Consider the following 14466-nt stretch of genomic DNA (forward strand, 5'->3'; position numbering starts at 1 on the left):
GCTGTTATTAATATTATTATAAAACAAGAGTTTTTTTTTTGATTAGTCGGTTATTTCATCAACAATTAACGACAATGTGTTTGCCAACACTTTTCTTTTTAATGCCTGGCTTAGTTATATCCTAGGTGAAATGATATTGTTCTGGTACATTTTACTGAATGAGCAATTTTTTATGGTGAGAGTTCCATTGAAGTAAATTCAAAATTATATGGGGGCTAACGAAAGTGTGGCGAATTTTTGGGCAATATTGTGAATTTTTACCTGAGTGAAAAAGAAAGAAAAGTACCAATCGTGGCTACTGCCTAAAAAGGACCAAAATTGAAGAAAAGGGACCAGCGGAACAAATGGGGTTGGAAGGGACCATTTTTGGTCCAAATGGACCAAAGTGGCAACCGTGAAAGCGAAGAAAACTACCATTCAAATTTCTCCACAGACACTGGTGAGTTTCTTGGTGATGACAGCGTTACCACTTGGGCCAGAATCGCGAATAAAAGAACTGGTAACGATATTCGGTTACATAATGTTCTGGGAACTATTTTACCGGTAACGCTCAGAATCGAGGCGTAAAAGACCGCTTCGGTTTTGTTCGTTTCCCCTTCAGTCAAGGTTTGCCAACAGGGATATACATTTAAACACATACATATATGTCTTGTTATAGTTTAATCTTTTATAAAAAAGCGTAATCGATGATCCTGTTTGGAAGAGAAAAAAGCAATGAAATTTGGTTAGTCGGTCTAATGTGCAACAACAATATACACATATGCCTATCACCATACACCATACTATGACGCAATGGGTCTATAAATATTTTATGTTCTACAACATCAACTGGCAAACTAATGGCTTCATCATTTGTATATTTTTATACTCAGTTGAACAGAGTTCACAGAGTATATTAACTTTGATTGGATAACGGTTGGTTGTACAGGTATAAAGGAATCGAGATAAATATAGACTTCCATATATCAAAATCATCAGGATCGAAAAAAAAATTGATTGAGCCATGTCCGTCCGTTAACACGATAACTTGAGTAAATTTTGAGGTATCTTGATGAAATATGTAGGTTCCTGAGCACCCTTCTCAGATTGTTATTTAAAATGAACAATATCGGACTATAATCACGCCCACTTTTTCGATATCGAAAATTTCGAAAACCCGAAAAAGTGCGATAATTCATTACCAAAGACGAATAATGCGATGAAACTTGGTAGGTGAGTTGAACTTATGACGCAGAATAGAAAGTTAGTAAAATTTTGGACAATGGGCGTGGCACCGCCCACTTTTAAAAGAAGGTAATTTAAAATTTTGCAAGCTGTAATTTGGCAGTCGTTGAAGATATCATGATGAAATTTGGCAGGAACGTTACTCCTATTACTATATGTATGCTTAATAAAAATTATCATAATCGGAGAACGACCACGCCCACTTTTAAAAAAAAAAATTTTTTAAGTCAAATTTTAACAAAAAATTTAATATATTTACAGTATATAAGTAAATTATGTCAACATTCAAGTCCAGTAATGATATGGTGCAACAAAATGCATAGATAAAAGAAAATTTCAAAATGGGCGTGGCTCCGCCCTTTTTCATTTAATTTGTCTAGGATACTTTTAATGCCATAAGTCAAACAAAAATTTACCAATCCTTGTGAAATTTGGTAGGGGCTTAGATTCTGGGACGATAATTTATTTCTGTTAAAAAGGGCGAAATCTGTTGAAGCCACGCCCAGTTTTTATACACAGTCGACCGTCTGTCCTTCCGCTCGGCCGTTAACACGATAACTTGAGCAAAAATCGATATATCTTTATTAAACTCAGTTCACGTACTTATCTTAACTCACTTTGTATTGGTATAAAAAATGGCCGAAATCGGCCTATGACCACGTCCAATTTTTCGATATCGAAAATTACGAAAAACGAAAAAAATGCCATAATTCTATACCAAATACGAAAAAAGAGATGAAACATGGTATTTGGATTGGTTTATTGACGCAAAATATAACTTTAGAAAAAAACTTTGTAAAATGGGTGTGACATCTACCATATTAAGTAGAATGAAATGAAAAAGTTCTGCAGAGCGAAATAAAAAACCCTTGAAATCTTGGCAGGAATACTGTTCGTGGTATTATATATATAAATAAATCAGCGGTATCCAACAGATGATATTCTGGGTCACCCTAGGCCACATTTTGTTCGATATCTGGAAAACGCCTTCACATATACAACTACCACCACTCCCTTTTAAAATACTCATTAACACCTTTCATTTGATACCCATATCGTACAAACACATTCTAGAGTCACCCCTGGTCCACCTTTATGGCGATATCTCGAAAAGGCATCCACCTATAGAACTAAGCCCCACGCCCTTTTAAAATACTCATTAACACCTTTCATTTGATACCCATATCGTACAAACATATTCTAGAGTCACCCCTGGTCCACCTTTATGGCGATATCTCGAAAAGGCGTCCACCTATAGAACTAAGCCCCACGCCCTTTTAAAATACTCATTAACACCTTTCATTTGATACCCATATCGTACAAACATATTCTAGAGTCACCCCTGGTCCACCTTTATGGCTATATCTCGAGAAGGCGTCCACCTATAGAACTAAGCCCACGCCCTTTTAAAATACCCATTAATACCTTTCTTTTGATACCCATATTGTACAAACGCATTCTAGAGTCACCCCTGGTCCACCTTTATGGCGATATCTCGAAAAGGCTTCACCTATAGAACTAAGGCCCACTCATATTGTACAAACGCATTCTAGAGTCACCCCTGGTCCACCTTTATGGCGATATCTCGAAACGGCGTCCACCTATGGAACTAAGTATCACTCCCTTTTAAAATACTCATTAACCCCTTTCATTTGATACCCATATCGTACAAACAAATTCTAGGGTCACCCCTGGTCCACCTTTATGGCGATATCTCGAAACGGCGTCCACCTATGGAACTAAGGACCACTCCCTTTTAAAATACTCATTAACACCTTTCATTTGATACCCATATCGTACAAACAAATTCTAGATTCAACCCTGATCCACCTTTATGGCGATATCCCTAAATGACGTCCACCTATAGAACTATGGCCCACTCCCTCTTAAAATACTCTTTAATACCTTTCATTTGATACACATGTCATACAAACACATTCCAGGGTTACCCTCGTTTCATTTTCCTACATGGTTATTTTCCCTTATGTTGCCACCATAGCTCAACTGAGTATGTAATGTTCGGTTACAACCGAACTTAACCTTCCTTACTTGCTAAATTTATTTTAGCAAAGTCCAAATGAGTAAACAGTTCCCTAGTTTAAATGATAGGAATGTAATCACATAAAGGAAAATTTTATAGAATGAAACCATAAAGCATTTTTGTCAGTTAGGTAGAGTGTCATGGCTTTAGTACTCCAACTGGACGACTCTGGAATACCGAGCTGCCGTTGCCTCTGCACGGTATTCTGCTAAATGAAAGGGTTGGATATCATTAATGATGTGAAGAGTTTCGCTTGGCGTTGATATTAGAGCACTACTTACGTTGAACATACTAGATCTGCGATTTTCACAAATAATTTAGGTTTCATGCCTTGATCAAGGCTGGCCACCAGACGAGTGACACGTACAGCAATATGGGGCGAATGCTTGCATATGCTCGGGGGTTAGTGCCCATTTTTTGTCAACAGCTCTTTTATACGTGTATAATGATATATACGTCTTTTTATGCTGAATACTGTTATCCTTCCAGCTTTTAACCAGAGCCACGCCTCAAAATTTGGCCTTATCGGCCATGCACTATTTAATTCCGGTAGTTTTTAGAATGGTATTTTGTGTCGTTTAGTGTTTAAGAAAAGTCAACAAAAATCAGCTGTTCTGTCAATCAATTCAAACTTACAGCTGCCATCTAGCGTACAATAGCAACTGTCAGTAATGCAGTGCAAATATTCACAATAGTGCCATAGTACAAATAGATTTCTTTGTGTGCTCACAATCGTTTATTTTTAACAAATTATTTTAATAAAATATTGCTAAACAAAAGCTCTACGGCCAAAATTGCCCAAAACTCGCTAATAGCCCGAATCTCCATCTTTACAACCAAAACTTTATTTATAGATTTGGATTCCAAATAAGAGCGAAAAAGGGACCCGTACATACAACAACAATTAGAAATAATATATATGATCATATTGTAACGAATTTAGGGAAATTCCGCGTATTTGCAACCTTCTGCTAACGTTCGTATCGCTAAACTGTTGAATAAATAACTGCAATATTCAATAATGCAAAATCGTCTTTATTAGACTACTTTGAAAATACTTCACAATAACACTTATACTTCGCAACTGATAGCGTGCTTAAATCAAAACTGATTGCTGCTTACTCAGCTTTCGCTTCTTTTATACCCTGCCAAAATTGTTGGATTGCGTGTTCCATTTTCTTCATGTTGGAATACTCTAACAATACTCCTTTGCAATGCGTTTGCGGACCACCATCAGCCGATCATTACTCGTTTTTTAACGACCGTGATCACGACACGATGACGATCGAACAGAGTTGCCAAAAGTAAAATATTGCATACAAATAACTGATAATAAAATTTTACTATGGCAACTCTGATAAAATGCAACCGCGCACTGGTTTTATGTATACATGCTATAGTATAGAGAAATATTAGTTTATTCACGCAAATGCTAAATAACATAAGAATATTCGTATTAAAAAATATAAAAGTTGTATTGCCCCTCTTAATTTACTTTCATTTTAAATTAAATTCACTCCGATAATTCTTTCCGACACAATTCCTCTTTAGTACTTTGGCATATGATCCTCTGGAGGTGCTCCATAGAGTACTACAGTGAAAGTACTTTGGAAAGTACTCTGACATATGTACTCTATGGAATACTCACAAACAAAGCGAGAGTGGGATCACCTACTCCTCTCCTAGGACATCGCAATGTTAATTGGAGCACATTTTTTGTATGAATACAGATTAGTTTTGGAATACTCCTATACTCCCAAAGGAGTATTCCTTATATTATTTATGGAGTACTGGCGTTTTTTGAAGGGTACTCTTTGCTGTCTCGTTCGCATACTTCTAGGCATTTCTTCTTCTAGAATTTACTACTTAGTTACCAGCTATAAACTACAGATGCACGTGTATAGCGTCTCGCATTGCCATATGCGCGTGGAACTACTGCCGGAATCATTTTGTGACTGTTTCGAGATTATTACGGCTTATTTTTGCGATCATTTTTAGATTTTATTAGTGTCATGTTCGCACCATTTCAAATTCAATTTGCGACTATATGGGGGTCATTTTGGGATTGTTTGAGGATAATTACGGGACAATTTCGGATTGGTTGTGAAAATCTTTTTGGCATCATTTTATGTGACTGTGGAATTGACTTCGGCAATATTTTAGGATGATTTCTGGATAATAAAACTTTTAGGAAAAAACTAAAACTTGAAAAACTTGATCTAAGTCCCTTCGGAGGCATATCGCGCCAAGTTATAGCTATTTTTATTCGGGGGAGTAAAATTGCAAAGCCAGCTGCTAAGTTTGAAACTTTTGTTTTCAGGTCGAGACATGAGCTTTACGCAAATATGACGATAGTGCAGCGAATAAAAACCCATAGGCGTCGCTGGCTGAGTCATTATACAAATGCACGAAGACGCTGCAGCCAAGAAGGTATTTCAGTTTGGAAGCAGAGAAAGTGGTAGACCCCCGCTGAGTTGGGAGATGCAGGTGCAGGAAGGATTGACCTCCCCTGGTGAAACGTCCAGAATAGCTTAAACGGTTAAGCGTCAATTAATGATGATGATGAGTATTGTCAAATGCGACTCCATTTTTTAATATTGACTTAATCTGTCTGGTTTATTGCATCATCCCAATACCAAAAGACTCTCGATTGTCAATTTACTATTTGTTTAAGTAACTTATTTCATAACTGCCAAACATTATTGTTATATTCCTGCTGTTCGATATCCTTTTCCTAATACTCTTTTGCTGTCGCCTGTGTTGACTTGATATCGCAAATTAATTAATTGTTTTCGATTGTAAGCCGCTGTAGGCTTCCAAAGACCAAATTTTACTGTGGTTAATTAACTCGTGTCAACAACTGACTAACTGTTTCTTATGCAATTATTTGAGGGTTTGGTAAGGCACCTCATTTTATGTTTTTATCAAATAAAGGCATTCAGCAAAATATTCATAGACAGTGCTACCGGCGTTGCTGAGTTGGACAGTTGCTCCGTTGTCAAATAACGTTTATTTAGTATTAAGAGAAATTATTTCGTTTGGTTTTTGTATATGCAAAAAACGCCTAGAACACATTCTCACAAACGGCATGTACACTTTCAGGAACAAGATGGACGTTTGCCTGGTTCGCGACCCTCCAGCGCACCAGCGGAACCCAATGCCAAAGCAGCACGAAAGGCTTCCAAAAAGATGGAAAAAGAGGCGAGGTAAGTGTAAAGTAAAACAGCATTTCTTACTATATAATATTTTTCCCCTCCCCCACCAGGCGTCAAGAAAAGGAAGCAAGTCGTCGCGAAAAAGAAGCACGCAAATTGGAACGTGAGACAGCGCGGCGTCAAGAACGCGAAGCAGCCAAACTTGAAAAACTCAATCGTAATATGGAGAAAATATCGCGTAGTACGGAACGTGTGGGTGGCACATCGCGCTCTGGTTCGCTGGAGCGTCGACGCAGCGGTGAAGACTCACCAGTGCTCAATCAATCGACCGTACACGGTATAGCGAGCCCCAATCGTCGTCCAACAATATTTGATGTATTTCGACAACGCGCCAAATCAGATGCTAAACGTAAAGATTCCGCCCTACTCGTCGGTGGTAGTGGGGGTGTTAGTGTGGTAGCGGGTGCGGACAGTAGTAGTGCTAGTAGCACACATTCGGGTGCCGGTGGCGGTATAATGAATCAAATGAAAGTGGCCATGCAAAATTCAGGTTTAATTGGTCATCATCATGATAAACGTCAACATCCCGCGGTCACGATAACCAGCGCAGAGGCAGGCAGCAACAGCAGTAGTAGTGCGAAGAATAAGTACAAAGATGGTTCGGCGCATCCGCATCAAGGCAGCGATGCACAGGTGAGTGGTTGTAGTTCTAAGAGTTTGTGAAAGTGGTAAAAAAAAGGGGAAGCTGATATTAAATTAGGCATGCTGCTTTCTCTTCACCAACCCCTTTTCAAATTCCGCCCTTTTCCATTTATGAAGCGTCCTTGTTGACCTAATCGCTACAACAACAACAACAACAACCGCCAAATTCGAACATATATCCCAGCCCTCCTCCTATTCCTACTTCAAGCGATGCGTTATGTTCCATTTCTGGAAGTCAAGAACTGCCGTAACATAGTGAAAAGATTACATCAGCTTTCTCCCCGCATCGTCGTCCTCTTACCATGTAATCTAATATTGCTGCGTGCCCGCAGTCGAGCATTTTGAACTCCTTTAGTATAAAACCCACTTTTTGGCTAAACCTTTTGCAGGCAGAATTCCTACTGTTATAACTGCTCCCAATTAATTTGAAGTCGAGAATAAGGTCAAGATATTTGACTCCAGGAGAGATTTAATCATTGTGGCGTCAAATTTGCAAGCCGAGAAGATAATTTTTTACGACTATCTGCACACTGCCGGATTTACATAGAAAGCTTTTTCCAGTGGTTTACATTTACAACTGATTTTAATGTATGGTTTAGGGTTTAGGTATGCCCTTGCTACAAAGAGGTTGTGAAACCTAACAGGATTCTTTGGTTGATCGTAACTGGGAGCAAAAAGTTGAGATATTTTCAAAATGATTTTAATTCATTTGGCGATACCAATAGGCTGCATTTAGCCCAACGAAGAAGAGACTGGCGCGATTTGTACGGCATTTAACAGCCGAACTTGAAGGTTTCGTTGTAAATCCGGACCAATTTTCAGCTTGTATTAGGCATTTTCCAAAAAAAATGCTGGCAAATAGTATGATAGCGCTTTTTTTGACCCACATCTGTTCTAGATTAATCTTTCACTCAGCCGACATTATGCTCATCAAGTTTACTCCATTCTAAGAAATTGGAACATATTTTGTGTACTTGTTCCGCTTTTTTAAGTCAATGTTTAAGGCATTAGCTACATTTTTTGTGATCAGTCACTGGAACGAGGCTCCCTCGGGCTATTATCTTCAACTACTGCTGATCGTACCTACTTCTAGAAACTATGCGGGACTGCAATCATGTCTACCTATTATCAGCCTGAAGGCAGCTCTTAGAGGTACGATCCTCGCTAGAAACCAAGGCTTACTCGCTCGCTCGATTCGTTAATTTCATGGATAGCAAAGAGTTTTGATAGACATAGATGTGACTGAGAGTGCTGCAAAGATTTCTGCCTCTACTCCTTAAACCATTTCGGATGCGCTCGCGAGCTTTTAAATTCTAAATCTCAGTATGAGTATACCATTTACCGATGTACATATGTATATCGATAGCTATCATTGGACAGTTGGCGTCGGTATCCGTTAGCATGCCCTAAAGAATCTCAACTACGTTAACTTAAGGGCACCTTGGCATGCCGTTTCTGCTGTAAAAACCCACAAAGTAGCAATCTCCGATATTAGCTCGACTTGTAATACAAGTCAACTTCTCCTGAAAAGAAAAAATCTGTCAAAACAAATTCATTTGTATTACAAGACTTGTATTTTTGTGAAATGGCTATCAGAGCTTTTTTCCTACAAATTATGTATTTCTCACCAATTTCCATCACATTTTCATAACACTGATTGATTAAACTGACAATTATTTTTAACTGCCAATTATTTACAGTACTATCACACCGTAACGGCGGTACGTCGTGCCGACGCAACCCGCTCACCAATGACCAAAGTAATGGATCTATTTAGGAGCCGTTCGAATTCAGCGGCGACCGAGGCGGATAAACGTAAAGCGGTGAGTTTGAATTTAACGTTATTGTTGTATATAAACCATAGGTCGTTGAAAGCTTTTCAAAGTTGAAAGTGGTGAAAAGCTCATTATATTTTTATTTTACAACATCAGCTTTTGAGGGGAGTTTGGTAGCAGCTTTATGGTATGTGTTAACAAAAGCATGTAATACAGCCATTCACCGCTAGATGACAGCCGAATAACCTGCATAGTTTTTTCCTGACAGTAGAACACTGGAAAAAATTTGAAGCAAATTTTAGAAAATTTATTTTCTCGGTCTCTCAAATGTAATATAATTCTTTTTCCACATAGGTTGTTTTTCTTATCAAATATGAGGCATAGAAATAACAACCAAAATTTATATAAAATTATAAACTTTTTGACTTTCATATACTTTAATATTTTCATTGACGACCTACCTTAATGGGCAGACTGCTCGACTGACATCTTTTGTTTGGTGGTTTGTTTCATTGCTTCGGAACAATTTTGGTACAATTTCAAGAGTATAAGTTAATAAATACAAAGCGCGATAACCACCAAAGAGATTTTCGGCCGAGCTTCTCTTCCAATTTGCGTCTTGCTCCTTTTACTCGGAGTGGTTGCCAAATCACTGCCGAGTGGCGATCCCGTTCAGGAAAACTTTTTTCTAATTGAAAAAACTTGTTTCTAAAGTTTTGATGCTGCTTCGGCGGTAGGTCAAACCCAGGATCTTTGGTGTTGTAGGCGGAGCACGCTACAACCACACTACTACGGCCGTAAGATTACTTCTGAGTAAATTTGGTAACATTTTAAAATTTTTCCAGCTTTATTTTTTATACTATTAGATATATTTCGCGGCCGTTTCGGGACTATCCCGACACCATTTCGTTATTATTTGAAATCTATTTTAGAAATATTTCCAATATTTAAGAGCAAATTTAAGATAGTTTTCAGGATTATCTTGAAGAACTACTTTGTTACCATTTCAGGTATCAAGAACGTAATTAGTTCTAAACAAGAAATGGTGTATAAGTTCGGGTGTAACCGAATATTATATACTCAGCGTGAGCTTCAATTGTACATTTCATTTCAGATAAATTATTTTATACATAACACGTGGCACCGCCCGTTTAAAAAAAAATGTCTCCCCATTTCCTTTTACAATAAAACTTTATAAGTGAAATATCATTGATTCAAAACTATTTTTTGGTAAGTTATATAGGGTCTAGGACCCTTTTAAACTTGTTTTATATCTAAGTTGCCGTGGTCTTTAATCGATCCCGTCCATTTTTACTATAAATATTTTCTGCTATAAGGAAAATATGTGTACACAATTTCATTACGATATGTTAATTTTCCTTCGAGTTATGGCTCTCGAAATATAGAAAATTGCTTAGGCATAAAAGAGGCGGTGCCACGCCCATTTTTTTAAATTTAAAGTTTTCCCTATTTATTGTTATAAATCCACTTGGGAAATGAAATACCATTGATATAAAGCTCTTTTGTGCAAAGATATAGCTTATTTTATTCGTCCACGACCCTTTTAAAAATCTTTTATATAAAAGTGGGCGTGGTCCTTAACCGATTTCGTAAATTTTTGTTCAAAGCATTCCTTATAGTAAAGGCAACCTCTCTGCCGAATTTTGTTACGATAGGCTTAACGATTTTTGATTTATGATTAATAATATTTGTAAAATTGATTTTATCACAAGTGGACGGTGCCACGCCCATTTTAAATTTTTTTTTTTCAAATTTTTGTCAAGAGTCTCAGTATCAGTCCACATGTGTAATTTCAACATTCTAGGTGTATTATTTACTAAATAATCAGGTTTTTTGTGTTTTTCAAAATATTATATATATAAAAAGTGGGCGTGGTTATCATCCGATTTCGCTATTTTTAATGCCAATCTATTCTGGGTCCAGATAAGCTCGTATACCAAATTTGGTGAAGATATCTTAATATTTACTCAAGTTATCGTGTTAACGGACGGACAGGCGGACGGACATGGCTCAATCAAATTTTTTTTTTCGATACTGATGATTTTCATATATGGAAGTCTATATCTATATCGATTCCTTTATACCTGTACAACCAATCAAAGTTAATATACTCCAATCAAAGTTAATATACTCTGTGTGCAAAGCACAGTTGGTCCTATATATGACTATCAATAGAAATTTGACGCGTCCAACGCTTTTATTTAATTGTCTGATCAACGCCCTGGAGGGTGGGGCCGTGTGCAGAAGTCCACGAAAGTGGGGAAAGCTTCTGACCGCCATTCACGTGGGAATGGCCAGAGCGATTCTTTTGCATGCGGTTCAAGCAGCTCACTACTGCCGGTCGCTTGCGGCCAAGTATCCTCTGGGTAGCCGCTAAATGGGTGTTTAGCTAATGTGTGAGCTAATGTGAGAAGGCGACAACCTGGCTAGGCCACTCTGACATAATCGGTTTAAGGGCTAGCCGGGGGAGCGTCTGTACACCTCTAGGTGCGGCTGCAAGCGGATGTCTGTCTTGGAGCAAACGGCTCGCTATATAAACGTGCCAAGTAATATTTTCACCCCCGCTGAGCGGGTTGTGCGCTGGGCTTGGGACCCGCCACGTAAAAACATACTCCAATGAAATATAACAACAAGCCTCGGATAAATACACTCTCTATTGATGACGACCATGGCAAACGTTTGAAGGACAATGAATTGAGGGCATGCACCTGGAACGTCCGCTCCCTGAGTGGGATTGGTGCAGATGCCCGGCTGGTTGATGTCCTCGTCAAAGCAAAATCTGACATCACCGCCATCCAAGAAATGCGTTGGACGAAGCAAGGAAGAAAGAAGATCAAAAATTGTGACATATATTAGAGTGGCCATGCGAATAAGCGCAGTTTCAGCGTCGGATTCGGGGTGGGAGAGAGACTTTGTCGCCAAGTGCTGGCGTTCACGCCTGTGGACGCGCGTCTCGCCGCTATCCGAATAAAAGCAAAATTTTTTAATATATCATTCATCTCTCATTCATTCCATGCGCCGACAGAGGAGAAAGACGATGAGGTGAAAAACATTTTTTATGAACAATTAGAACGCACATACGAGCGCTGCCCCCGTCATGATATAAAAGTCGTGCTTGGCGACTTTAACGCCAGGGTGGGCAAAGAAGGTGTTTTTGGCCCTACAGTCGAAAGTTCAGCCTACACAATGAAACTTCTCCTAACGGACTGAGGCTGATTGACTTTGCCGGTGCTCGAAACATGGTCATATCCAGCACGAGGTTCATGCATAAAAAGATACATCAAGCTACATGGCTGTCTCCTGATCGAAATACTCGCAATCAGATCGATCACGTTGTGATAGACGGACGGCATGCCTCCAGTGTTTTAGATGTGCGCACGATCCGAGGACCTAACACCGACTCGGACCATTATCTCGTTGCAGCCAAAATACGCACCCGCCTCAACGCGGCTAAAACCAAGGAACGAAAACCACAAGGAAAGCTAGCCGTTGAAAAGCTTCAATCACAACAGACTGCCAATGATTTCGCAACTCGACTCTCACACCTGCTCTCTGAGAGCACAACTCAACCTGAAGGAATACAGGAGCAGTGGGAGCATATCTCAAAAGCACTTCGTACTGACGCCGAGGAAAAAATTGGTTACGGGCGGCCACGAAAAAACAACTGGTATGATGAAGAATGCCGCGTTGCAACCGAAAGAAAAGACGCTGCCTACAGGGCTACGTTAAAAGCGAGCGTGACAAGAGGAGTGTGTGAACGCTATCGTGAGTTGAAAAGGAAAGCGAGACGCCTTTTCAGGAAGAAAAACGCAGAACCAGAAAGGCGTGAGTGCGAGGAGCTTGAGCTGCTAGCCACCAGGAATAACGCCCGAAAATTCTACCAAAAAATACGGCGACAGACGGAAGGTTTTAAGACCGGGGCAAACTCCTGTAGGAATGAAAACGGCGACCTTGTAACTGATGTCAAGAGAGTGCTTAGATTATGGAGGGAATACTTCTCTGCTCTCCTAAATGGAGGCAGCAATTCACCGCGCAGAGATGAAGAACCCGATCCCGCAATCGATGATGATGGAATATATGTCCCCCCGCCCGATTATGACGAAGTTAGAATAGCAATAACCAGATTGAAAAACAACAAGGCCGTGGGCGCTAATGGATTGCCTGCGGAGCTATTCAAGTTCGGCGGCGAGGAGTTGGTAAGGCGCATGCAGCAGCTTCTTAGCAAAATATGGGCGGACGAAAACATGCCCGACGGTTGGAATCTAAGTGTTCTTTGCCCAGTCCACAAGAAGGGGGATACTGCAAAATGCACCAACTATCGTGGAATCAGCCTTCTTAATATCGCATATAAGGTCCCTTCAAGTGTATTGTGCGAAAGATTGAAGCCCACCGTAAACCGGCTGATTGGACCTTATCAGTGCGGCTTCAGACAATGCGCCAAATCTTGGAAAAAACCCGTGAAAAGAGAATCGACACACATCACCTCTTCGTCGACTTTAAAGCCGCCTTCGACAGCACGAAAAGGAGCTGCCTATATGCCGCTATGTCTCAATTTGGTTTCCCCGCAAAACTTATACGGCTGTGCAAAATGACGTTGAGCAACACCATCAGCTCAGTCAGAATTGGGAAGGACCTCTCCGAGCCGTTCGAAACTAAACAAGGTTTCAGACAGGGTGACCCCCTATCGTGCGATTTCTTTAATTTGATGCTGGAGAAAATTATACTAGCTGCAGAACTAAACCGCACTGGAACAATATACTATAAAAGCGTGCAATTACTGGCATATGCTGATGACATTGATATCATCGGCCTAAACACCCGCGCTGTTAGTTCTGCCTACTCCAAACTGGAAAAAGAAGCGGTAAAGATGGGTTTGATGGTGAATGAGGACAAAACGAAGTACCTGCTGTCATCGAGCAAAGAGTCAGCGCATATGCGCCTTGGCAACCACGCTACTGTTGGCAGCCATAATTTCGAAATAGTAAAAGACTTCGTTTATTTGGGAACCAGCATCAACACTAGCAACAACATCAGCACTGAGATCCAGCGAATAATCAGTCTTGCCAATAAATGCTACTTTGGACTAGGTAGGCAATTGAAAAGTAAAGTCCTCTCTCGGCGAACGAAAATCATACTCTACAAGTCACTTATCGTACCCGTCCTGCTATATGGGGCAGAAGCATGGACCATCACAACAGCAGATGAAGCGGCTTTGGGAGTGTTCGAGAGAAAAGTTCTTCGAAAGATTTATGGACCTCTACGCGTTGGCGATGGCGAGTACCGAAGAAGATATAATGATGAGCTGTACGAGCTATACGCAGACATCAACATAGTCCAGCGAATTAAAACGCAGCGGCTGCGCTGGCTAGGCCATGTTATGCGAATGAAAGATGATTATCCGGCCAAGAAAGTGTTTCTATCGGAACCCGCCTATGGAAGCAGAGGTAGAGGGCGGCCCCCACTCCGTTGGAAGGACCAGGTGGAAAACGATTTAAACTCCCTTGGTGTGACCAATTGGCGCCGGTTGGCGGAGCGAAGGAGCGACTGG

The 14466-nt window shown here is 40.0% G+C and overlaps 1 protein-coding gene across 5 annotated transcripts in view; it reads left to right on the top strand.

Moving 5' to 3' along the window:
* The window catches only part of SNF4Agamma (SNF4/AMP-activated protein kinase gamma subunit), a 591124-nt gene that overhangs the window by 242798 nt on the left and 333860 nt on the right, over positions 1–14466 (top strand). For all 5 annotated transcript variants that reach the window (XM_067758890.1, XM_067758889.1, XM_067758886.1 and 2 more), the window contains 3 exons: positions 6368–6471; positions 6531–7113; positions 8823–8945. In XM_067758890.1, the coding sequence (XP_067614991.1) occupies positions 6368–6471; positions 6531–7113; positions 8823–8945 (810 nt within the window). The remainder of the gene's footprint in view (positions 1–6367; positions 6472–6530; positions 7114–8822; positions 8946–14466) is intronic.

This window comes from Eurosta solidaginis, chromosome 1 (assembly GCF_040869045.1).
Source record: "Eurosta solidaginis isolate ZX-2024a chromosome 1, ASM4086904v1, whole genome shotgun sequence".
Taxonomy (NCBI): Eukaryota; Metazoa; Arthropoda; class Insecta; order Diptera; family Tephritidae; genus Eurosta; species Eurosta solidaginis.